The sequence below is a fragment of the Sceloporus occidentalis genome, unplaced genomic scaffold, assembly GCF_023333645.1.
Source record: "Sceloporus occidentalis isolate IW3139 unplaced genomic scaffold, rSceOcc1.0.p SCAF_135, whole genome shotgun sequence".
In the NCBI taxonomy this organism is placed as follows: Eukaryota; Metazoa; Chordata; class Lepidosauria; order Squamata; family Phrynosomatidae; genus Sceloporus; species Sceloporus occidentalis.
The window spans coordinates 223,744-250,481 of NW_028317115.1; the positions used below are offsets into that span (position 1 = coordinate 223,744).

General features: G+C 38.5%; 1 protein-coding gene across 4 annotated transcripts in view; it reads left to right on the forward strand.

Moving 5' to 3' along the window:
• LOC149281319 (slit homolog 2 protein-like) overlaps positions 1-21,838 on the forward strand; it is a 146,592-nt gene extending 124,754 nt beyond the window's left edge. For 3 of the 4 annotated variants that reach the window (XM_089499421.1, XM_089499423.1, XM_089499422.1), the window contains 19 exons: positions 703-846; positions 2,196-2,362; positions 2,691-2,823; positions 4,171-4,239; positions 4,447-4,518; positions 4,903-4,974; positions 5,388-5,459; positions 6,526-6,689; positions 7,670-7,794; positions 7,902-7,999; positions 8,623-8,762; positions 10,521-10,614; positions 10,857-10,994; positions 11,136-11,376; positions 13,201-13,331; positions 16,620-16,774; positions 17,271-17,559; positions 19,414-19,625; positions 21,597-21,838. In XM_089499421.1, coding sequence (XP_089355547.1) covers positions 703-846; positions 2,196-2,362; positions 2,691-2,823; positions 4,171-4,239; positions 4,447-4,518; positions 4,903-4,974; positions 5,388-5,459; positions 6,526-6,689; positions 7,670-7,794; positions 7,902-7,999; positions 8,623-8,762; positions 10,521-10,614; positions 10,857-10,994; positions 11,136-11,376; positions 13,201-13,331; positions 16,620-16,774; positions 17,271-17,559; positions 19,414-19,625; positions 21,597-21,838 — 2,758 coding nt within the window. Of the gene's footprint in view, positions 1-702; positions 847-2,195; positions 2,363-2,690; positions 2,824-4,170; positions 4,240-4,446; positions 4,519-4,902; positions 4,975-5,387; positions 5,460-6,525; positions 6,690-7,669; positions 7,795-7,901; positions 8,000-8,622; positions 8,763-9,405; positions 9,433-10,520; positions 10,615-10,856; positions 10,995-11,135; positions 11,377-13,200; positions 13,332-16,619; positions 16,775-17,270; positions 17,560-19,413; positions 19,626-21,596 lie in introns of all 4 variants that reach the window. The other variant, XM_089499425.1, reaches the window with a different exon arrangement.
• The last annotated feature ends 4,900 nt before the right edge of the window (positions 21,839-26,738 follow it).

The window sequence follows — 26,738 nt, forward strand, 5'->3', positions numbered from 1 at the left end:
TAAGCCCCGGACAGCTTGTAGTGGGTGGTTAGTGGAATAAAGTGGGCCAAACGCCCCTCCCCTGCTGGATAAGAGGACACTAACCCGGAGACCCAGAGAAGAAGAGCTTTCCAGGAGACTCCAGGTCAAACTGGAGAGTTCCCAAGTATGCAAACTGCCGTCTTTCAGCGTTGAACCTGGCCATGCTCAGCTTGTATGGGACATCACATAACATACATATGTGGCATAGTACAGAAGGTGGGAGACAGGGTCCACAGAACACTCACTGACAGCCTAGACCAGGGGTAGGCAACCTTCGGCACTCCTAATGTTGTGGACTACATCTCCCATAATGCTCTTACAATCATTATGCTGGCAAAGCATCCAGGGAAATGTAGTTCACAACATCTGGAGTGCCGAAGGTTGCCTACCCCTGGCCTAGACTAAGGGAACCTGTTGCCTCTTTTGAGTGTTATGTGCATTAACCCTTGATGGGGTTGATTTTTTCCCCATGTGTTGGACATGAGTTTAATAAAAAGGAAACAGACATTTTAGCAAAATGGTAATGCATGGCTATTGCTCTATCTTCATGAATGCAATTTGTAGTAAAATACATATAACGATGTTGGCATCTGAGGCCAGAGATGCTAAAATTAATTTTGTCGTTACCAATGGATCTCCTTTCCTTAAAATAATGTTGTTTATTTATTCCTCCTTTTTCAGGATGCTGAGAAGTAACCGCATTAGCTGTGTCAGTAATGACAGCTTCACCGGTCTGAGCTCGGTCCGTTTGTTATCGCTGTATGACAATCAGATCATTACCGTTGGCCCCGGTGCCTTTGACACCCTGCATTCTTTGTCCACACTGTAAGTATAGACCTTCATCATATGTTAAAACACGCTATTATATGATTATACAAGATTGCCTGAAAATGACTAACTAAAATCAGTTATAAGTAGGACACGCATTAAACTCAGATTACTTTTATACACAATCTTTTTCTCCGTGGCCAACTATTACTAAATTATGGTTTTTATTCTGTGCTATTTCTCAACTCAGTTGTACTTAATTATAAATCTTAGGGTGATGAAATGACGAGTAGGTCCTTGCAGGGGGCTATATCCTCAAAGCAGATATGTCATACTTTAAAAATATGCTCCCTTTACTCCCACAAGCCTAACTGTTATTGTGAAAAGGCAAGAAAAGTTACCATAATAAAGAACACAAGAAGAATGATGGCTGATGTTGTATGTACGGCCATCCAAAGTCTGGCATTGCTTGATGGAGTAACACACACTTCACAAGCGTAAATGTAGAACAAGCTATTTTTTAAGCAAAATCACTATGGGCAGCTAAAGCTGCTGACACTTCATAAGTCATAAGAAAGAGCCTCTAGTCGGGAACTTCCAGATGGGAATATATCCTCCGTTTCTTTTATTTTCAAGTTTTCTTGTCCCTTCTGCTGATGCTATGATGTAGAACTAGTTCACTAGAAACACAGCTACAGCTGATAAAGGGTTAAGCAACAACATTTTCATATGTAAAACCAGTTTTATTTGACAAAATCACTATAGGAATGAAACTCAGCAAACACGCTATCCCTGAAAGATATGTGAACTGTGTTTGTTATACCTTTATCCGCATGGACTGTGACATTGTGCACTTAAAGACTAATTTGGGCAAATTAAGGATGGCATGTTTATGAAGGGCAGAATTGTCAGTAGACAAAAACAAAGTGGTAAGATGTCAAAGGTATCAGAAATAGCAGGTAAATTCATTTTTATAAGTGGCATGTAATCAACTTGCCTGTCAGCTTAGATTGGAAAACCATCCCAGGAGCAGCTGAGAGATGGGAATCCGCAGATGATAAATTAATGATATTGCAGTTGTCAGTTAAAATCCAATAATAAAAAAGGATTCCACCTTCGTGCCTTTATGAGATTATTGCATTGGAAGAGGATAGTATAACCTCGACGTGGAATAAGTATAATTGTTACTGAAACAGCAGTAACTGCCTTTTGTCTTCTGCATGAAATTCTATAGTGAGATCAATTGTATATCATGGAATTATTTGCTATTGGGTGGCAGTATTCCGATCTTAGAGTATGGCGAGATAGCTTTATAATAATAAATAATAATGGCTATAAATACCGTTGCTTTGTTTCCTTATGGAGGTTTTGCATTGAAGTTTTTGTTTTTTTATGTTACGTTTTAGAAATCTTCTGGCAAATCCTTTTAATTGTAATTGTCACCTGGCTTGGTTGGGAGATTGGCTCCGGAAGAAACGCATAGTAACAGGAAATCCTCGGTGCCAAAAGCCCTACTTCTTAAAAGAGATCCCTATTCAAGATGTGGCAATTCAAGACTTTACCTGCGATGACGGTAAGAGCTAAAACAAGGTACTAAACCATCTTGCCTCTAACATTCTGCATCTTCAACTCGGCATATTAGAATTTCTGCTAATCCTGAGCTAGCTTTAGTTCAACAACAGCTGAAACATAGCTGGGACAGAAAAATGGCAAAAATGCTGCTTTCGTAAGACATATTTACCTTGCTTGTTTGCCCCCAGGATGCGCATGTACACAACCACACTTGTGGTTCATGACTACAACGTAAAGCATGCATATTGCAAAACTGATTACTGAATGTTAGCACGAGACACTGTGTACAGGTGTTAACTTTCACCATGTATTTTGAATTTAAACACCAGGAAATGATGATAACACGTGTTCGCCACTTTCGCGGTGCCCAGCTGAGTGTACCTGTTTGGATACAGTGGTGCGATGCAGTAACAAAGGACTCAAAACATTACCCAAAGGCATCCCCAAGGAAGTCACAGAACTGTAAGTAATACTCGAATACAGATATTATTATTTTATCTTAAAGGATATGATCTTAATGCATATGATAGCTGTGTGGTCCCTTTAAATTGTGTATTTTGCCTTTTGCAAATGTAAAGGAGGATTCTGCAGAATGTTCCCCATAGGCGTTTGCCCCTTCCCACACCCACCAGCTACACACAGGAGATACAGTATATGGACAAAAGTATTGGGACACCTGACCATTACACCAACAGGGACTTTTATGACATTGCATTCTAAATACATAGACATTAATATATAGTTGGTCCCCCTCCTTGCAGCTATAACATCTTCTGCTCTTCTGAGGCAGGCTTTACACAAGATTTTGGGGTGTTTCTGTGGGATTTGTGAGGCCAGGCACTGTTGTTGGATGAGAAAGCCTGGCTGTCCATTCCAGTTGATCCCAAGGTGTTCGATGGGGTTGAGGTTCGGGGTCTATGCGGGGTAGTCAAGTTCTTCCAACCATTTTTTTTTTATATTTCATTAATCAGTTGATATAGAATCAGGTGTCCCTCTATGGGTGGTTCACAATATATTAACACTTTGTTCAAACTCTGTATCATGACATATTAGCATGACATAGGCCCAACATTTTGTAGACTAGTTTAAGAAAAATGAATGTCATAAAGCTTGGCATGAAGAATTTGGCATGGGTTTATTTGATTTAGAGCCAACAAAAATGATTTAATTTATCCTGGATAGGAAAGTAGATACAGAGGGGAAGGAAATAATTAAAACTGCAAAGAAAGGTAAATGTTGCCAGTTATGATCAATGTACCTTTCTATCAGCGGGATTGTTCTTTTTATTATTTACTCTACCTGTCAGACTCGTATTTCAGATTTAATTTTACATAAATGTTATAGTTTCTTTTAAATCAATCTCAATCTATTTGATGAACAAAGATATTTTAGCACATTCCAGAAAGTTAAAAATATTCAAAATGACATTTTGTTCTCATTTTATTCAAATATGGTAAAGTCTGGGTAATCAGATAGGAGTTGAAACTCGCTGTGGATCACCAATGACTAGGCTTTTTTTTATATACGGTAGGTCGTACATCTTTACGAATGTTGTGCTTTAAAACCATACATTTTCTCTAGCACCAGGTTGAGGGTAGGACAAAGTGAAATATCTTTCCATTTGGTCTTCCAGCGATGGCACCCAAGGTATAACCCCCTATGACCCCCAATGTCTTCTAGCAGATGTTTTTGTCTAAGCAGGTGATAAGCTAGATATATCAAGGTATATCGTCACTTTGACTTAAATTACGGGAATTATCCAATAAGTTAAGATTTTTTTATATTCTATTGTTCTATTTTTTATTTTAGATATTTGGATGGAAACCAGTTCCCTCTTGTTCCAAAAGAACTGTCTAATTATAAGCACTTAACGCTTATGTAAGTATTTCTCAACATGTCTTGTATGTATCAAAACATTACCTTTAAAATAGTTATCCTGATCATTGTGAGGCACCTTCTCCACCACTTTGGTTCATTTGACCAGAATCACAATAAAGGTCACTTTTCGGCTGATAATTTGATATTTTTCCCAGTTATACCCCCAAATGTTGGCTTTGAATTTACAGTGTGGTTTATATTTTTTAGTGATTTGAGCAACAATAGAATCAGCACACTTTCCAACCACAGCTTCAGCAACATGACTCAGCTTCTCACGTTGTAAGTATGGCTCAGATATTTCACACGCACCTTTGTGTGAGTGTGTGATAAAATGCACATTTGCTTTACACTTTATTATTATTATCTTTTATTTATATAGCGCCAACAATTTAGGCAGCGCTTAATACAATACATATATTCAAGGGGTCTGACAAGACGAGAATTGACAGACTAAGACAGACGGATACATTAGGTGGAGAGAGTCCTGCTCACAAGCCTACTTTATCTGTACAGATATTAAAGATATCACTCTTAATGTCACTCTGAATGTGTTTCCATGTTACAGAATATATAAATAAGGAAGGGTTAACTAATGATATTGTTCAAAATCTGACTAATGTGTGCACCCTCTCATGGTTATTCTCTCTCTCTTCCTCTTGTTAGGATTCTTAGTTACAATCGTCTCCGGTGCATTCCTCTCCGAGCGTTTGATGGTTTGAATTCTCTGAGACTCTTGTAAGTCTATGTATAGTTCAATAATTGTAAGATGTCTGATATATTATATGAAAGGCCAAGCCATTGCTCATCCTTGGTAACCAAAGGGCTGAATATGAAAAGTGAAGAGATCCTGGTTGTTGTTTTTTTAAAGTGAGTTTTTGTTCTGAATCTTCAATCAAAAAGAAAAAAGTGTAGTGTGTCTTATGAGGATGGCTTTAGCATAAAGGCCAAATCTTGGAAAATAAAATGGATTAATCTTCCTAATTAATTTAGCTACCATAGCCAAGGTAAGGCCTTTCAGAGCAACATTGACGTTTATAACCTTTTATCTTAGTTTTTCACCAAATAAATATTTTATTCTTTCATATGATACAATCTAACGCCAAGAGGCGTGAACACTTGTCCCAGTAACACATGCTTTCATTTTGTAGGTCCCTGCATGGTAATGATGTTTCCTCCATTCCTGAAGGGGCGTTTAACGACCTTTCCTCCCTGTCACATCTGTAAGTTGGGGAATCCGTCGCTCGATATTTCTGCGTTTTGGAAAATACAAAATAACCAATTCCTTTTTTTTGCTTTCCTTGGATACTGAAACGGCATTTAGCGTTTTCTCTGGCCCTGCGTTACGGTTCTAGCACACGCATTCACCTGGACGCTCATGTGATACCCTTTTATTTAACTGTTATTAAGTGACTGCCAAGATCTGTCAGTTTTATAGGGAAAGCACTTTCCGTATTCTCATTGCAAGTCTATGTTTATATACCATAGGCCTTACATTTCTGGAAATGCAGTATTTATTATGTGATAACCCCCCCCCCCCGCTCTAATAATCTTCATGAGATTTATTGTGTGATGTAATCATTTTATTTAGTTAATCCAGGTCTTACTGGAATACTGGAATTGGTCCCCTTTTCTCCTTTTTTTGCCGTTAGAGCTTTTATGTACCACAGTTGCAGATTTAATGTTCTTGACATAACCCAGTCATATTAAAGGGTAGCTGACCTTTCCAACCTAATACTCAAAGGGTTAAAGGACCGTCCATGTGGATACATACATTTTTTTGTTTTTGCATAATCTGAACATTATGTTATGGTTTTGATTATTGCTTTATTACAACGCAATACAAATCATATAAAGGTAACCCTGTCAATGCTTTACATAGTCTGCTATGTCATGTTTTAACCCCTTCGCTGTCTCACTAAAATGGGAGCTGGAAGGCGAGTTTGCAGGAGAGCTGCAGCTTTATCTCATTGACTTCACTTTACATTATAAACCCCAGTGAGCTTCAGCTTCAAAAACAGTCACCTCGCTGATTAAAATTATGCATTTTTGGAGGTGAAATTTTCCAGTAATGGACTTTTAGGATGCTTTGTGAATGTAAGGTGTTGGAACCACAACTCTCTTGCAAACCCTTCTTAACTCTTTAGTGAATAAACCCCAAAGGCATGTAGCCACTTAAAGGCTTAAATTAGACATAATGCAGTAAATCGTCATGTTATACAATTTCCTGTGATTCAGATCCAGCTTTGATTGTATTGAAATGAAGTGCTTCTTATGTTCTCACTTCAGGGCCATTGGGGCAAATCCTTTGCATTGTGATTGTAACCTGCAGTGGCTTTCGGAATGGGTCAAATCTGAGTACAAAGAGCCTGGAATTGCTAGATGTGCTGGGCCTGGAGACATGGCAGATAAACTTCTTCTGACTACCCCCTCTAAAAAGTTCACATGTAATGGTAAGATCCTATACTTTTTTTGTTATATATGTTTTATTATATATATTTTATATTTAGATTATTATTATTGTTATTATTATTGTTATTATAATTATTATTTTAACATAGCCACCAGGAAGCAAAGTATTCTCTAGAAGCCTAGAAAGAAGGTTTAACTCAAGAACCTTAGAGCTCTTCCTTTATTGCATCAACCAAAATGAGCAATTTGTGTTAAATTACTAAATCAGGTTATTAATATACATATAATAATACATACATGAAGACTAGCATAGTTTATTTTGAATGTCCGAGCATTTCCCATAAATAATCATCAAATCGTGTTGTCGTGTTTGTAAGTTTCATACATTAAAAGACCAATTCAGACCTTTTGTTGTCTGACACAAGGAAAGACTGTTCTCAGGTTGAAGACATGTGTTGCCATAGCAGCAGAAAAAAGTGCATGTGTTTAAATGTATTAAAGAATATTTTTTTTCTAAAATTCCCAGAGCGTGCAGTTAATGTTTTATGTTTGTTGGACAACATTTTTAGTTACTAATGGGCCCCCACTATTAACTAATATTAAGTATGATGCTTTGCAATACATGAAAAACGTGTCCTTCCTGCGTTCTCTTCCATGGCCATCTGGAGATATTTAGGAGGAAAACAATGATCTCAAACTCTATGATCTATTTCTCTTGTTATTATTTCATTTTAAAGTTATTTTGAAACCTTCTAACAGGCTTTCCATCTTTCACTTTCTGGTCTTTTTTTACAATCCTTGCCCTAGAAATTCCAGGGCCTTGTGGTTTTCCAGTTGCAGGTAAGGTTCTTAACCCCGTTACAGAGAGATGAAGTACATACCTTCCGATGTTCCTTATGTGTGTGTCTCAGGATGGCCTCCTAATCTCAAGCACCTACTTCTCCTACATGTTCCTGTCCCGTGCTGTTATGTTTCTGCACAATATTTATGAATATTTTGTATTTTTTTATTGTTTTTTTAGGACCTGTTGACATCAATATTCTGGCCAAGTGTAACCCATGTTTATCCAATCCGTGCAAAAATGCTGGAACTTGCACCAATGACCCAGTTGACTTCTACAAGTGTACCTGTCCCTATGGCTTTAAGGTAATTGTGTATAATTAGGGATGCTTAAACTTGACTTTGGTTCCAGAGACTTTACATGTAGAGTGTCCACAGACAATGTCTAAATATGTGAAACCTTTGGTTTACAGGGGCAAGATTGTGACATACCGATCCACGCTTGTATTAGTAACCCATGTAATAACGGTGGCACCTGCCACTTAAAGGAAGGAGAGAAAGACGAATTTTGGTATGAGTTTAATCTATTTCATCATTTGCTTGTTTTGTCATACTTGTCATCTACAACATTTTCTAAATTTGAGTAATAGTGTTAACAAATGACTAAGTTTGATTCTGTGTTTTTAAAAGCTTAACTAAGAGTACACTGCATATTGAGATAAAGAATGTTGATGTTCATTCCTACAACTCCTCTAAAGTATATTGATTGCTTCATCTTAAAAATGGCGTTTGGAACTAAAACTGGTTGGTGTTTTGAGCTATGATAAAGGTCTCTCCATCATATAACATTGCGCAGAGCGTGCCTTCTATCATCATAGGGGTTGCCTTGTGGATACATTATCCTTTGAGGTTGTAAACCAAGCTCCTTGGACTTTACACACTGACTTAGTTCAGCGTGAATGTCATACTATGTGTTCATGCATACAGACATGGGCCATCTGTCCATTCTCTCTCTCTCTTAAATGTATATTGACTCTTGAAAACACTTTGTTCACCCTGTAGCTTGTGAAGTCCTGCAGACCACTGTCTCTATTGTAATTGTTTTACCAGGGTAGTTTTCTTTACTTGGAGAAATAGAATACTGTGCGCCTACGTGGCATTTATTCCTCACCTCTTTGAATTTGTTTGTAAAAGGTGTACGTGTGCAGACGGCTTTGAAGGTGAAAATTGTGAGGTGAACATTGATGACTGTGAAGATAACGACTGTGAGAATAACTCAACTTGTGTAGACGGAATCAACAATTACACGTGTCTTTGCCCACCAGAATACACCGGTAAGAGGGAATCCATTTATATAACGTAGTTTATTTCTCGTATTTATTTGTACACTGTTATTACAGGCGCATTCTGTTTATCTGTATCATTCTGTTCTTAAGATGAAAATTCATATGGAGCTTTCAAAATGGACTTGGTGAACTTGATAGGTACTGCTGAGAAATATACCCTTGTACCTCAGTAAAAAATATAAATGGACAGTTAAAATAATCCATGCATTAGTCCATGCCTTTAGTTCAAAGATAATGTTTGATACATACATCTATGCAGCCCCCCCTCAAAAAAATGAGTTGCCCCAGGTGCCCAAACTCACTTTCAGCTCCACAGGAGTCCACAAGCCAACTCGGTAGGGTTCCTCCAAAGCTCCTGTCCTTTCAGGTCAATGTTAAGTTTAGGAAGTCCTGCACGGCTCTTATCGGGTGTTAATAATCAGATGAAACTCACAGTGATTAGTTGAGCAGAACATGGTAGTTTGCTCTTGGATAATGCAGAACCATCTCATTTCTTATCTTTTTTTGATGGAGTTGTAAGGTACACAGACCTTTTTTTGTGCCTCCGTGCTTTCTGTCTGCATTAGTCTGTTGTTTAGTAGTTTGTTGGCTAAATGTGTTGTATCTTGTCTCTTCTGCTTTGTTGTGCAAGCTGCTAATCTCAATGAGGTGGAAAAAGGTTAGTCTTCAAGATTTTCTTTTGTAATAATGTTATTTTATTGGATGAGACATACGCTGGTTCAGGTATATAGCAAATCAAAATTGATCCTGTTAAAGTGAGGGATACATAGATAGGAGTGGGTGAAACTCCTTCTATTTACCCTTCTGCAACATTTTTAAGCTTTCTACAAGCATCGCTAGTCTGCCTATATAGACTTTACACAGTGCAGTGCCGTAAAAATGGTGACATCGATAAATGTCTCTAATCTGAGGTCTGAGATGAAATACAGTGCAAGATCTTTTACAACCTAATGTTTGTCTGTGTGCTCAATCCGTCTTAAGGATTTCCCTGCATAATAGTATGCATTGAATAACAAACACAGCGGTCGTTAGCAAAGAACATATTTAAAATGTGACGCGCTGCTTCATCAATCAATTGGTAATATGGGCAACATCGCTATCAGAAATATTTGAGCCCAGTACATGCTTAACACCTAGGACCCCTAGGACACCTCCTGCTCTTCCTCCCTAGACTTCCCCCTGATACTCCAACACCATATGCTGACACACAAACACACGATAAGATCATTCGCTGACACCCATACACTGACACATACATACTAACACCAAATACTAACACACATACATGCTAACATTATATGCTCACAAATATTAACATGTTATAGTAACACATGCTAACACCTTACACTCATACACAGGCATGCTAACACCATACACTCATACACAGGCATGCTAACCCCATACACTCATACACAGGCATGCTCACACCATACACCGATACAGACACACTCTAGCACTAATTCTCAATATACACACTTATTGAAATCCCATACAGTAACACACCGTACACACACACCACACTCTTGTATATTTGCACACACTATCCAACAACATACACTAACACACACCCACTGACTCTAACACTAACGCTCACACTCAGTGTTTCTTAGATGAGAGAGCAGGGTGGCTTGGCCGGTACATCTCGTGTGAGTCGATGCACGCTGGGGGCTGCACGTGGAAATCTAATACACCATAAATAAAGTTAAATGTATTATATTAAATTCTATAAATCTAATTATATTTCAGGAGAACTTTGTGAAGAAAAGCTGGATTTCTGTGCTCAAGACGTCAATCCTTGCCAGCACGATTCAAAATGCATCCTTACAGACAAGGGATACAAGTGAGTCTTTAGCGTAAATCTGAAAGGACAGTTCACGTATTTGGCCCTTTCAAGGTGGTTCATTTTTAGTCTCTAAAGCAGTGTTTTATGGAATCTGTGTAGATTAGGTATAATTTTAATGCTTATTGTGCATATTTCAGAAAAAATCCCCACTGGCAATATTATCCTCCATTATCAGCCGACTATAAAGGAACATAAGTAGTTGTGAAATGTTATGGTGACGTTGTCTTTCTGTTAATCAGATGTGACTGCACCCCTGGATATATCGGGGAACACTGTGACATCGACTACGACGACTGTGAGAACAACAAATGCCGGAACGGAGGTCGCTGCATAGATGCAGTTAACGGCTACACATGCATTTGCCCCGACGGATTCAGGTACAGATAGCTTTATAAAATGTGTGGTAAGCTCGTTTGCATAAGTTACATAAGCTTTTGGCACCTCGGAGGTCTCTTCATTTGTAGGCTTTATTATAATGTTACTGCTTAATGATTCATTACTTTCATTTGTTTTTGCAGCGGTTTGTTCTGTGAGTTTTCTCCGCCGATGGTCCTACCTCGCACTAGTCCCTGTGACAATTTTGACTGTCAAAACGGAGCCCAGTGCATTGTGAAGGGCATGGAGCCTTCGTGCCAGTGCATGCCTGGCTATCAGGGAACCAAATGTGATAAACTAACCAGCGTAAACATTGTCAACAAAGATTCATTCTTACAAATCCCTTCAACAAAGATCCGGCCTCAGACAAACATCACACTACAGGTGAGAAATTGCTGCAGATCTTTCCTTGGGTGAAAACAATTATTTTGGATTTACAAGTCCTTGTTACAAGTCTGGAGTCTTCAGTAAAAGTTTATACCAAAACAGAAAAGGATATAAAGGTTCAGAAGCTTTCAGGACCTCGCAGGTCTCTTCTGCTGCTGCCATATTTCAGATCTTCCATCTGAAGGAGTGATCTCTGAGCCTTTGAAAGCTTCTGTATTGTTATGTCTTCTTCTATGTCTGTCCAATGAAAAGTATTGCCTTCAACTAAAGACCCCAAACCTTTGACTGTTTTTTTTTTTATTAACACTCTATTGTTCTCTATATATAACATGCTGCAGCAGAAAACAATATAAATCACCATTCCCATGTGTGAACTCGTAACATACATCAGCTTGGTGCATACTTCTGTGTCACAATAAAATGGTTATTTAGGTATGAATATTTGCGGCAGAATGGAGAACTTTTAATAAGTAGAACACATTGAAATTCCTCATAAAATTGGATCCTTTGTTGCTGTTCCAGAAATCTGTTTCTCTGTTAACATAATGCAGATGTTGATATAGGTTAGCACCGAAGAAAATACATTTCATGCTGCTCCATGAAACTACATGAAAAAATAGATGAAATGTCCGACGAATCGACAGATTCTATATGTACAAATCTGCCAGCATGTGTAATTATCTTTTTATTAAAGTGTTTCTCCATAATTACATTTCACTAGGGTTTGAGGCAACAACAGGCTTTGTGACGGACAGTTGTCCACATGCCCCATTTGTGCACTTCCACAAGCTGTCATTTGCCTACCTTTGTCCCCAAAATCATTTATAGGACAACAGTCAAAACCAGGTCTAACTCATGAGTTAAGTTGCCAAGGGCATTACATTTATTGTGTAAAAAGAATTAGAAGACATTACAAAGACCTTATGGTGTCTATGAATGACAGTTAGCCTAGAGGCTCACCATCCTTAACATATGCAGCATCGTAAGATCTGGTTGTCCATGCCTTGTGACATTGTACCTCTATGATCTAGGATAATTAAGTAATTGTTACGTGTGCAAAGGTGTGGAAACCAGGATGCAGGAAACAAACGGACCTGTCTCTTCTTAGTCAGATAGTCCAGGTTTAGGAGCAGAGAAGTAAACGAGGTCAGGAATCAAGCCGAGGTCGGTACCAGGTATCAGGCAGAGAATGGTCAAAACAAGCCGGGTCAGGAGCTGAGAGGTTAACGTGGTCAGGAATCAAGCCAAGGTCGGTAACAGGCAGCAGGCAGAGAATGGTCAAAACAAGCCGGGTCAGGAGCTGAGAGGGTAACGTGGTCAGAATACAAGCCAAGGTCGGTAACAGGAATCAACATAGACAGGTAAACACCAGGTAGATACAGCAGCTAGTTGTAAAAACAACTGAGCACTGAACTGGTGTCAGTGCTCTGCTTTTAAACCTGCCGCCCTTCCAGATCCCGCCCCCAACTATGATGACGTCCAATGGACGTGTTTCTCCTCCATAGGGGTAGAGGATTGACAGGGGGGCGTGTCCTGTGACACCGTAGGTGTCCATCACTGTGCGGCGGTTCATTCTTGTGAACCGCCGCGGAAGAGGACCCTGTGCCACTGGATCTTCCCGGGAGGGGTAAGTACCGAGTACCCGCGACGCGTCCTGGACGGGGCTGTGACGCCGCGGGTACTCGGGCGACGCACTCCGCACGGGAGCGCGACGCGGTGAGTCCCCCCGGACCGTACTCCGGCCGGGATCGTGACAGTAATGTTATGATCTTGTGGTGTGTTGGCATTTCGTTTGGTTTATAGTTTTTGTTGCCCCAACAGGTTGCCACCAACGAAGAAAGTGGAATTCTACTTTATAAAGGAGATAAGGATCATGTATCCGTAGAGTTATATCGGGGCAGGGTACGCGTTAGTTATGACAGTGGGACTTCTCCAGCTTCTGCCATCTACAGGTAATACTGTCATTTATGTGTGGACACTCCTCATTTCAATCAGTTATTTTTAATTGATTATATACTTTACCCAACGTGGATCAAAATATTTGAAAGCCAAAATGTGATCGACTAAACTGCTTTATGCAGAGGCACAAACACTTTTTCTTCCTAGCTCCAAAGTTTGTATGAACCTCACAATAATGATAACTCACCGTGAAAGTGTATAAAACGAAAGGGTATAAATATCCTTAATGTGTACAATAATACCATAGCTCATTGGTATGGTAACCAATGTTGTCAGTTTTAACACTGGGCTGATCTGGCTCAACCGGCATTGAGCGAGTGGCTGTTTTTTTCTGGCAGTGAGTGAGAAGAAAGCAAAAAAAAACAATATGGAGATAACGTTTAGAGATTCCATCTCTAGAATTCGCTAAAGTATTTTATTGTGTGTGACCTTGTAGTATAAATGAGGGTTCCCAGGTCTTAGAACATAAACACAATCAAATAGAAGCCAAGCATAACTGGTTAACCTCAATCCCCCATGTCTGTTGGTGAGAATTCTGCAGGCAAAGGCAACGGACACTCACTCTTGTTTACAAATCTGCTAAATCACAAACCTAGCTATAAACATAATAATCCAACACAGTATGGGATTGTAGATGAATTCCAGATTGTTCTCTTTGTGTTTACCCATCTGCAATGGATTCTTGTTTTTTTTTTTTTGCTTCTTCTGAAATTTTGCCCATGCGGGATCATTTAAGGTGTTGGGGAGGTGTTCAGGATGACGACTGTAGCCCACAGGTGTTGCTCTAGTTCAGACCTGGGCAAAGCACGGCCCGCGGGCCACATCCGGCCCGCTGAATAGCTCGGACCGGCCCGCAAAGAGTGTCCTGGTGACTCACCAATGAGTCCGGTGTCCCCCCCCGTCACTTACCTTAAACTCCTGTGTTGGAAGCGTTTGTCTCGGGTGCCGGCGCTTTACGCTGGGCGCCGGCATATGACGTCAGACGCCGGCGATCAGCAGTGAAGCGCCGGCACCCGAGACAAACGCCTCACGCTTCCAACACAGGAGTTTAAGGTAAGTGACCGGGGCGGGGGGGGAGATCCTGAGAAGGGGGGGTTAGGGAGTTAGAGGGGAGATACTGAGAAGGGGGGGTTAGGGAGTTAGAGGGGAGATACTGAGAAGGGGGGTTAGGGAGGGAGGTCTTACTGTGTGTGTGTGTCTTACTGTGTTTGTGTGTGTGTGTCTTACTGTGTGTGTGTGTATCTTACTGTGTCTGTGTGTGTCTTACTGTGTCTGTGTGTGTCTTACTGTGTCTGTGTGTGTCTCACTGTGTCTGTGTGTGTCTTACTGTGTCTGTGTGTGTCTTACTGTGTCTGTGTGTGTCTCACTGTGTCTGTGTGTGTCTTACTGTGTCTGTGTGTGTCTTACTGTGTCTGTGTGTGTCTCACTGTGTCTGTGTGTGTCTTACTGTGTCTGTGTGTGTCTTACTGTGTCTGTGTGTGTCTCACTGTGTATGTGTGTGTCTTACTGTGTCTGTGTGTGTCTTACTGTGTCTGTGTGTGTCTCACTGTGTCTGTGTGTATCTTACTGTGTCTGTGTGTGTCTTACTGTGTCTGTGTGTGTCTTACTGTGTCTGTGTGTGTCTCACTGTGTCTGTGTGTGTCTTACTGTGTCTGTGTGTGTCTTACTGTGTCTGTGTGTGTCTCACTGTGTCTGTGTGTGTCTTACTGTGTCTGTGTGTGTCTTACTGTGTCTGTGTGTCTCACTGTGTCTGTGTGTGTCTTACTGTGTCTGTGTGTGTCTTACTGTGTCTGTGTGTGTCTCACTGTGTCTGTGTGTGTCTTACTGTGTCTGTGTGTGTCTTACTGTGTCTGTGTGTGTCTCACTGTGTCTGTGTGTATCTTACTGTGTCTGTGTGTGTCTTACTGTGTCTGTGTGTGTCTCACTGTGTCTGTGTGTGTCTTACTGTGTCTGTGTGTGTCTTACTGTGTCTGTGTGTGTCTCACTGTGTCTGTGTGTGTCTCACTGTGTCTGTGTGTGTCTCACTGTGTCTGTGTGTGTCTTACTGTGTCTGTGTGTGTCTTACTGTGTCTGTGTGTGTCTCACTGTGTCTGTGTGTGTCTTACTGTGTCTGTGTGTGTATTACTGTGTCTGTGTGTGTCTCACTGTGTCTGTGTGTATCTTACTGTGTCTGTGTGTGTCTCACTGTGTCTGTGTGTGTCTTACTGTGTCTGTGTGTGTCTTACTGTGTCTGTGTGTGTCTCACTGTGTCTGTGTGTGTCTTACTGTGTCTGTGTGTGTCTTACTGTGTCTGTGTGTGTCTTACTGCGTGTGTCTTACTGTGTTCATAGCTTATTCAGTTATTGTAATAAATATTTTAGCCCATTTTTTAGCTCAAAATATTTTTTCCTTTTTTTTCTCCTCTAAAATCTAGGTGCGTCTTATCAGCAGGTGCGTCTTATAGAGCGAAAAATACGGTATGCACTCCGAAGCCTTGTTCATTTTGTTCACTTCTGTGCTGTGCTAATAGTTATTCAGGCCTTACTTATTCAAGCACCTCTACCAATGACGTAGGCTTGAATAACTTTATTAAACAGCACATAAGTTAACAAAATGGACAAGGCTTCGGAGTTTGTAGTTTGTAGAGGTCTGGCCCTCTAAAACCATTCCAATTTCTCATGTGGCCCCATGGGAAAATTAATTGCCCACCCCTGCTCTAGTTGGACAAACCATTAATAGCACTCTCTACTTTGTTAAGCAAATTTACCTTAGCAGATACTTCATTTTAACCTGATGTCCTGATGACAACTGGAATAATTATTGCTCTTTCTATTACATTTAACTGCTATTCCATTAAAATGCCCTTGGAAGCCCACATATAGAAGTCATAACACTTTGTGCCTTACAGCTTTTTTTTTTAACAGAGCGAGGACAGCTTCCCAGGCAGTAATTCTTCTCCTTTTAGGGAAACAAGTAAATTATCTTTAGAAGAAGAGAAGCCCTGTCTTTCTTGATTAGTTGCATTGTCTTTGTACCAACACCATTGGTGAATGGCTGAATAAATCAGCATTATCCAGTGGTAGAACTTAATAAATTCGAATGATCCTCAACAGAGCCTTTTGGCTGTCAGTGTATTAGGAATTAGTGCTTGAGACTAGAAATCTTTGGCTTTAAGATCATCTGAAGCTTTTGGTTAATACTTTCAGGTGCTCTATTGATTCACATTATAAGTTGGTTTTAATTAAAAATGAAAGATTGTCGTTGGAAAGGCTAACAATCATTTTATTTGTCTTGTTTTCCAGCGTCGAGACCATAAACGATGGCAATTTTCACGTTGTGGAATTAATAAGCCTGGATCAGACCTTGTCCCTAATCGTCGATGGAGGGAGTCCGAAATCCATTACTAATTTGTCAAAGCAGTCATCCCTGAGCTTTGACTCCCCACTTTATGTAGGAGGTAAAATATATTTGTTTGCTATGTCCCTGATAAGAGCCAAGTTTATTTAAAATATGTCATTTTGATTAAGAACCGTTTTGACCTCTAGGGCACATTTCAGACTTCTGTTGAAATTTATTGATCCATTGGGGTAGACGTTCTCAGAGTAGATAGCTTAATCAGAAAGTGAGGTAATGGCATGAATGGTTTTCTATATGTTAACCCTTGCTTGTTCCTCTAATATGTCTATCTATTAATGCGGGAGACTATAACGCTTTCCACAGAAGCCGAGAAATTGTGTTAAAAAATGATATAAAAATTAGCTTTGAGATTAGATCAACATTATTAAGCCTGTTAGAGCTTGACTGTTTAACCAGAATCGCTACAGAAAAAGAATAAAAAACATTTACCTTTCATATATTTCAGTAGTTTTTGCTAATACCTTTTTTTCTTTGTTTCTAATCAGTTGCTGTAAATAATAATACAATTAAATATATCATAATTATTTTTTTTTCAGGAATGCCTGTGAAAAATAATATTGCGCTTCTTCGTCAGTCTCCTGGACAAAACGGAACGAACTTCCAAGGCTGCATCCGTAACTTGTACATTAACAACGAGCTACAAGACTTTAAAAAGTTTAATCTACAAGCAGGAATCCTCCCGGGGTGTGAGCCTTGCCACAAAAATGTCTGCGTTCATGGGACCTGCGTAACGACCAGTCAGTCCGGCTTCTCTTGTGAATGTGAAGGAGGGTGGACGGGGCAGCTTTGTGATCAGCAGTCGAGTGACCCATGTCTTGGAAATAAGTAAGATCTTTTTTTTTTTTTGAAATCAGAAAAATCATGTTTATCATAATATCCTGCATGTTTAGTGCTTGTTTCGATAATACTTCTCCTATGAACGTCAGATTGCTATGTAGATTTTATTGGTTCAATACTTGTGAATTGGTAAACACGGAAAACACCAAAATTGTTACAGAAACGGGATTTCTTGTTGAAAGAAATGGTTACTTGCATGACGGCAATGCATCTTTCAAGTGTTAGAGCTTTAATCAGACACCGTGTCTTCAGAGGCTCTAAGCAGATGCGAAAACAAGCATGGCTACCCTAGAACGGAAAGCTTGTAAAGCGCGTTGCACAAAATGTGTATTTCTGAATTGGAGGGAATATTAAATTGAACATATCACACGTAACACTGCAATCAAAGCCCCATTAACAATATAATTGTCTAGCCGAACTGTCCTGCCACAAACCTGCGGGCAAGCGGGCCACATAGCTGCAATCGGAGGATTTCGGTTGTGTGCAAAATAGCATTTAACCTATACATTTGCTACAAGTATGTATAAATCATCTGAAAAGGAGAATAACATGCGTGTGCATCAATTTCTCTTTATTCCATGTGTCGCTTTTCCTTTACTTGTCTACCAAAGTGTATTAAGTTGTCTGCGTGTGAAGCAAGTAGAAACTAATAGCCATATATTGGATGGGTTTTATTGGTATACAGATCTACCGCAGAACTTACGTAGTTATATATCCTACCAAGTCAATCATAAATCTTGAATGCAATGATGTGCTTCCATCAATCTTATCAACCAATATTCTCACAGCCAAGGCATTATCTGTCATGCACCCTCTTCTTATCTCTTAAGAATATCGTCTGATTTCAGTGTTTTGGCATGCGCTGTTTCCTATCTTCATTTTTTTCCTTTTTTTGGCACATTTGAATTAGTGTGTCTCGCTCCCCCCCCCCCCCCCAATTTATGCTGTTTTGACAGTTCCCAGCTGAAAGATGTCTGCCGTACCTTGCACATATGTTCATCCTGGCACAATGACAAAATATAGATGGAGACAATTTGTTTGTTTATTATAATTCTAAGGAAGGGTGTGAAATTCTTTAAAACATTTCTGAAGAGGGAGTATTGGTAGAGCGAGACTAGTAGTTTGACTCCATAAAGATGTTTTCCAGATGTGTTATGCAATGTTTTCTAGTCTGCTAAATTTAACCATTTAATACTTGGATACCGTGGCCCACATCTTGACTTCCATTTTGAGTGAATAAACCACAGCCCATAGTTTACATGAAGTAAACAAACCCAGGACAGACTGGGGAAGAAAACAGACCACAGCACATTATGGAAGCACTTTACGTTTTTGTATTCGTGCCGCTAAAAGTAAAAGTGGGTGCTTTGAATATTAACTTTATCAATAGTGAGATTATGACTGGCTTTCTTAAAAAAATAAAAATATATATATTATAGCCCTTACAAAAAATTACTGCAGTTTTTCTGAAGTAATACTGCAGTTTTTTGGACATGAAAAAACTGCAATACTGCACTTTTACTGCAGTATTACTGCACATTTACTGCACTTTTTTTTTTTATATTGCAAACCTGCAGTTGTACTTCAATGTACTGCAGTACAGTGAAGTACAAATGCAGTAAAACTGCAGTAAATGTGCAGTAATACTGCAGTAAAAGTGCAGTATTGCAGTTTTTTCATGTCCAAAAAACTGCAGTATTACTTCAGAAAAACTGCAGTAATTTTTTCGTAAGGGAGTGTTCTTTTTTCCCATATTTAAAACACATTTATTGTGCCATCTGTCATGTTGAGTATTTCTACACAGAATTGTAATATTGTAATGTTGTCTCTCTTTACCTGTAGATGTATCCATGGAACCTGCCTCCCAATTAATGCTTTTTCATATAGCTGTAAATGTCTGCAAGGCTATGGCGGCGTCCTTTGTGATGAAAGTGAAGATCAGCATAGCCCGTGCCAGTCTCTCAAGTGTAAACATGGCAAATGCAGGCTTTCCGGCCTAGGAAAAGCCTATTGCGAGTGTAACAGCGGCTTTACTGGAGACCTCTGTGATAAAGGTAAATAAATCCCCAAAGTACTTAGTGTACATGGGCACGCTATTTTAATGAAATGTATTATTCCGATATGTTATATTTATATAGCACATCTAAGAGGCGCTGTCTCATCTGATATATCTTCCATACTGTTAATAACATAACTGGTTAATTTATGATTTTTGGAGTGAAAAGCACAAAAACTGAATCGTAAAATGTATTACCAATGCCATAGAGACCAGGGTCAAGTCTGTCAAATATTAACCTTATAATAGTCAATCACAGAGATGCCATTGTATTAACTATGTAATGGCGGCAATCAAAAGGTTATAATAACTGCTGTTATAAAACCCAGGACCCAAGGAGGAAAATGTGTTCTGAATAATGTAACCTGTATTCAAATCCCTGCTTGAATACAGGTTACATTATTCAGAACACATTTTCCTCCTTGGGTCATGGGTTTTATAACAGCAGTTATTATAACCTTTTGATTGCCGCCATTACATAGTTAATACAATGGCATCTCTGTGATTGACTATTATAAGGTTATATACCAGTGGGCAAAGCACCACCTGGGATACTCAGATATAATTAAATTAGATTATAAAGTGTAGGAATCAGCTCCAGATTGTGTGACCATGTGAATCTGCCCATGGAATAAAAGCCCTAAGACTCCTAGTCAAACCATCAAAAATCCAAGGCATGTGCCCGGCTGCCATTATTATTACTATTATTATTATTATTATTATTATTATTGCAGTTTATGTGCTGCCACGTCCTTGGCACATGTTGCAGGTCTCCATCTACACTCAATTCTTTCCCCGCAGAGAGCACCATCACATGACAAAGACAAATGACAAAGATGTTTCGGTTAGAGAACTGGCAGTTCCGCAGTTCACATTAAGCTATTAAGCACATTTGAATGAAACATAGAATTGCTTGTACCACACAATGGCAAACAGCGCCACCAAAAGGAAAGACCTCATACTGCAGCTGGACTATCTAAGAACTATTTAAGTGCTGTATCTGCAAGTAAAAGATAACATTGGTTAATGAGTAAATGTTGAAGTTTTATATCATCCTCCTTAACTAGAAAAAAGAAATTTAAACAGAAAATGATATAACTCATATAGAACTGCCTATTAAAACATTGGAAAACATAGAAGTCATTCAGCAATAAATAATTTATTTTTGTTTTTCTTTTTTTTCCAAAAAATGCTTCTCGCCATCCGTGGTTTAAAATATTATTTTTTTCATCTATATTTTCCTAAACTTTTCTCCTGAATACTTTAGCGTGTTCTTAACACCAATGCTGACCTTCTGGCATTTACCAATATTCTTATCTTCTTCTCTTATCTTTATCATAAACTGTGCTTTTCACCCTTCAGCTGCCATTGATCTGTCAAAGCGCGTTTCACAGGTGAGATGGTTAAAAGACCCGGACTCCCAAACGTATATCTTTACCTTTGCTTCCTCTCATTCTAGTGTCTCCTTCCTTCTTCATCTATCAGCATCTTCCCTTTCTGATTTTTTTATTTAACCTCTGAAAATTTTTTATTTTTGCTTTCAGCGTTATTGTGGACAGGGGAGAACGTGGCCAGGGTAGTGATTAATAGATGGCTCATTTTTAGCCAGCTTATTCTTCAGTAATTTATGAAGCTAGCAGAATGTAGTTTGTGTATTAAGGAGTAGATTGAATAATATCGAGCTGGGGGTCTAATAAATTAAACTGCATGCTCTCTGAAACAGTTCCCTGATGTAAACAGATCCAGCTGTTCAGACTGAGAACAGTGTATGTGTATTTGCGCATTCAAAGAAAAGATTTAGGGATCCAATTTTGTTGTCACTGTAATAGTTTTGTATTTATTGCTCGCAGGCAATGCGATTTTCCTAAAAAAAAAAAGCCAGAATGTGTGTCGTCTGCATCAATTCCAAGCTTTGAAACAATATCAAAAACCAATATTGTTTGTTAAGAATGTTTGATTTTGTTTTCAGAAATCTCTTGTCGAGGGGAACGGATCAGAGATTTCTACCAAAAGCAGCAAGGTTATGCAGCTTGCCAGACGACCGAGAAGGTATCGAGATTAGAGTGCAAGGGTGGATGCTCAAATGGCCAGTGTTGTGGACCACTGAGGAGCAAGCGACGGAAATACGCCTTTGAATGCACAGATGGTTCTTCATTTGTGGACGAAGTTGAGAAAGTCATTAAATGTGGCTGTACAATGTGCCCTTCCTAAGTATGTAGCGTCACAAGTCTTTTGTTGTATACCTATTGACCGTGTTGGACTAATTAAAGCTTCATAGTGGAAATATTGGAATTATATTGTAAAATACAGAAACAGACTTATTTTTTATTAAGAAAGCAAAGAGATTTTTTTTCACTTGCTAAAAAAAAAGCAAATAAAAAAAAAAAAAAAGGCCGGGCTTAAACTAAGACTTCTCAAAATGACGAGGAGCTGCCGCTGGAACATGAACATGAATGAAGATATCACTTCATCAGGAGACTTAAAACTGCTGTTGATATGGATGAAACAATCTGCTCTGAAAAGTTTTGTTCTCTATGGAAAAATGGCGTCCACAAAGAGGCTTATTGGTTACGGCATATCAGCGTTTTTCAGTTAAAGAGATTGGAAAACCCACGCTGTTATAGCAAAGGAAACGCATATGATTGACGGATCAAAAAACTGTGACTTTTTAACCTAATAAAGTTGGCACATCCTGGCCGAACAGCTTAACCATGTTAAGGAATTATGCACATTCCACAAAAAAAAGAAGAACCATAATTAAGACTGAACATTAGCCTGTATTAACGTTCTGATGTTAATGTTACAGATAGCACAAGGAAACTTACACAAGTGTTCATTTAACCCTTTTCCAGTATTATTTTTCTTTTTTGTAATATAAAAATTCAAGTGGACCGTTAGAGAAGAAAAAAAAAAACTTTGTTAGTTTTCTAATTAGGAAAAAAGTGCTTAAAAGTTTATAAGCAATGGAATGAGACGTATTTATTGTATTGAAGTACATTCTTAACGTGTTTAGGTCCCCCCCTTTTTACAGTTTTTTTTTTTTATGCTTTAATATATATTAATTTATATTTCTCTTGATATTTTTCTATTTTGGGAAAGACAAAAATGACTCAAAATGTTTCTTTGTTTTATAATAGTACTAACGTAGCATATATTCTTGGGCGATGCTTTGTCAGAGAAACTTTCTCGTTTTCTTCAAAACAGCATCTTTTCCCAAGATGGTAACAAGTGTACAATAGAAAAAGTGTCTTTTTTGTTGGACTAAAGTATCTGGAAGTAATTTTTTTCCCTACAAATAATATAAATAAATATATATATTTACCTACAACTAAAATTGTGTGTAAGAATACAAATGACACTAGAGTTTAGGAAATTACAAATTCATATTTCCCTGGTAATTTACCCTTATTCTAGAGCAGGAAATTGTGCCAAAAACTGTGATTTTTTTCTTCTTCTTCTTCTTCTTGCAATAAAACTACTACAATACCCTGTGATTCCCCATGTTAATATGTTGCTGCTAAAATACATATACATTTGGAAATGGTTTTTAGTGGACTGTGCTCTCCTTTACCTAAAATAAAAGAAAAAAACAAGAAACCCAGGCATTCTGTACAAATACAGCCATTTGTTCAACATGTTCGCTCTTTTTTTATTTTATTATTTACAGAACAATTAGGTGTCCATGTATAATACAGTGTACTTTATCTTATCTGGACTGATGTTTGTAAATTAAACAAATATTACTTCATTTATATTATCTCTATGTCTTTTTGCGAGTCAGCATTCTTAATGTAAATGTAACGATCAAAGGTTAGGTTATTAATGTTTCATTTATCTTCATGTTCTATAGTATACTGAATAGAGAAGATGCAATTGTTATATAAAGTCACAGTAAATTGATATATACCGTAAAGCCTTTCTAAAATAAAAAAAAATATCTAATATATAAAAACAGTATAGGCATTGAACATACATTCGGATACTAACTATACACTGCTAATTACATAATCTGCACATTTTCTCAGGTCATAAAGGTCACTTTTTAGGGTCTTAAGCACAGTCCTCTAGAACAATGAGGCCCAGGAACACCGATTTCATAGCAAAATGTATGTTTTTATTTACAGGTGCACATGAAAAACCATTAAAAAAATCATAAAATAAAGCCTTGGAGCCCTCTCTGGCTATACTTTGTTGGCCTCGGTGGACCACGCTAAACACTCACTAACCTCCCTGCCAGACATAGCTAAGACAGGCTCTGGAAAACTTCCCTAGACCAAAGACAGGCCACCCTGAAAATATCATATTCAAAAAAAAAATATCATAATTTGCATACTAATTAAATAATTATTAGTACATCTTTTGCAAACCAACAAAACAAATTGCAACAGTAGCTTTCAACTGTAATTATCTCCTAAGTTACAAATGTTGTTGTACTTCAGAAGTTCTTACACACTATGCTGATCAGTCCATTAAGGAATCCATAAAGTAAAGTCTCTGTTTAAAGCCTATGGCCTTTAAATGTTCTGTAACCTAAAATTCACATTTTGTCGATCAATCTACCAAATCCCAACAATGGTGTGCTATCTGGAAAAAGGTACCTTGGAGCTGAAATGATCCTCGTCAAATGTGTATCAACATTGGGCTTCAACAGGGGTGGCCTCAAGAGATGGGTTGATTGATTTAGGATACATGGGCAAAGGTATGTGTGTATGTGTTTAAAACAAAATTCTGCTATTCTGCATGTCAGTATGAAAGGTTTGAAAGACAACCCTGACCACTAGTTGTCATCCTGCAGGCCTGAGCTGCCGTGGAGCTATCGCGATAAATAAGTACCCTCTTACTGCTACCCATGTTTGCATGTAGAGGCTATAGACTGCTAGAGAACCAAGGGACTATTTGGGCAGGACAGGAAATCTTTGTCTCTGCCATTATTGTATTAATACAGCTTTGTAAACCCTTGCGCCCAGCCAAGCCATTATCAGCAACCCTTTAAAAAGTGCCCATTTTTGGTCATTGGAAGTGTTGGCAGGTATGGAACTATAGTGGCAAACAGCCCCAAAGTGCTTAACACAAGGAAGCCCTGATCTATACTATACTGCTGGAAAGTATGTCTAGTTTAACTAACATGTCATGTAAAAGGCAATCCCGCAGAGTTGGAACGAAATAAAAGTAAGAAAGGCAGCCGACAGAACACAAATGCACAGAAATAATGTATGTGTTGTGAGGATGCATGCCTTGATCTAATTTAAATTAATAGGTACTGTATCTCGTGTATGTCTTCCATAGCCTTCATGTATGTGCAGTCTCACAGGTTAGATGAGGCTACATCAGCCGTCCAAACACAGCTCTAAAAGAAAACAGATTTTGCACATTCAGATAAAGGAGAATGGGTAACAGTACGGCCAGCTTTTGGGTAGATATTACATTAAAATGGATTAAAATACCACAATAAGCTGAAAACTGTACACCTGTACCCCTTCACAGCGTGTGTATTTGGGTGTTTTAATAAATATACTAGCTGTTGTGCCCTCCATTCAAATGGCAGAAGGTGTCCCGCATCCATCAAATCTGCATGGAGTGCTTCTACCTGCTGTCTCGGTGGTGAAACCACCTCTTCTCACTAGAGGACCAGGAGGAGAGGACCTCATTTGAGGATGGCTGGGCCTCTCTACTTGTGTATTTGGGGCATATGGACAGCATGGGTGGGAAGGGTTGCCAGGAGAACTCAACCCAAGGAAGCACACAGATTCTGGTCTGAAATAGATCGCTGCACCCATCAACGCTCCTTACTAATGAAGCTGTGATGTCAGCTCGTTCACCTGTCCCCTGCTCATTAAGATGTTTGCAAATATATCTCTGGGCCCAACCATGTTAAAAAGGCAAAATGTCTAACAAGAAGTATTTTAACAACCTAGAACATTGTGGTAAAACATAATATAAACCTATTTGTGTAGCAGCATTATAGACAATAAGAATTCTAGCCTTTATTTTTCTTTTTGATCCAATCATATTAGAAAATAACAAATTCACCAAGTAGTGTGCTTCTGCACTGTTTAGAGATAATTTGCTTATATGACATATAATCAAGATTCATTTCTATAAACGTTTGACACAGCACTACCTGCAGGGGTAGAATCGATATCAAGTGTAAATGGGGCAATATTTAAGGGAAATACTCAAGGAAATTATTATTATTATTATTATACTTTATTTATAAAGTGCCAAGGAAAGAACTCTATGGTTTGTCAAAGCTTTTGTTTATTTATCAGACAAGTGAGGACAAGTAAAGGACTTTGCCTCAGATGCTCTGCGATCATTTTTAATATGGACTTAATAAAGATATGCTTTTTTTCCTCTGTTTGGCAAAGTGCAATGTTTTTTGTACATATTTTCATGTAAAGTCAAAAGGAATCCAAATTAGTTTCAAAAGATTGATTGTGTGGAGGTCATGAGATGACGTACAAAAAGACATGTATTTTCATGTGTGACGAGTTATGAAATTCATTTATCAAATGATTATGTTTTATAGACATTCTGTGTATTGTTTTAAAAACTTTATGATAACGGCTTGGAGCTCCAGTAATCTGTGCAGCGAGACCAATGAAATGTTCCTTGTGATGCAATAATACACATTTCAGTAGAGAAATTTAAGTAGTGATGCTAGGATTTTTCTCTCTAACATCACAGGTACTCACATATATTTCTACTAAATATGGAGAGTCTATCAGCTTCCATATACCATACTTCAGTAGGACCGGGGTAATGACCAACGGTATGGTATGATCACAGGACATTAGTGTTTGTACTTGTTCTTTTGAGAATTTTGCCTTAACCCCTTCAATCCCAGGGGTTTTTGGTACCTCAAAGCCCAGAGCAATTTCGCCATTTTTGGGGTATGTCGGTTTAGCGATGATTCTCTTTTCCTGTAAATAGTGTACCCATATAAAACTATATATTGTTTTTTTCAAGGAGAGATAGAGCTTTCGTTTGATACCATAGTTGGATGATTAGCTGAAAATTTAGAATGAGAAATTTAGTAAAAACTAGCGAAGATTAGAAAAATAAACTAATTTTTTTTACATTTTCCCTCTGAATCCTCACAAAATTAGGT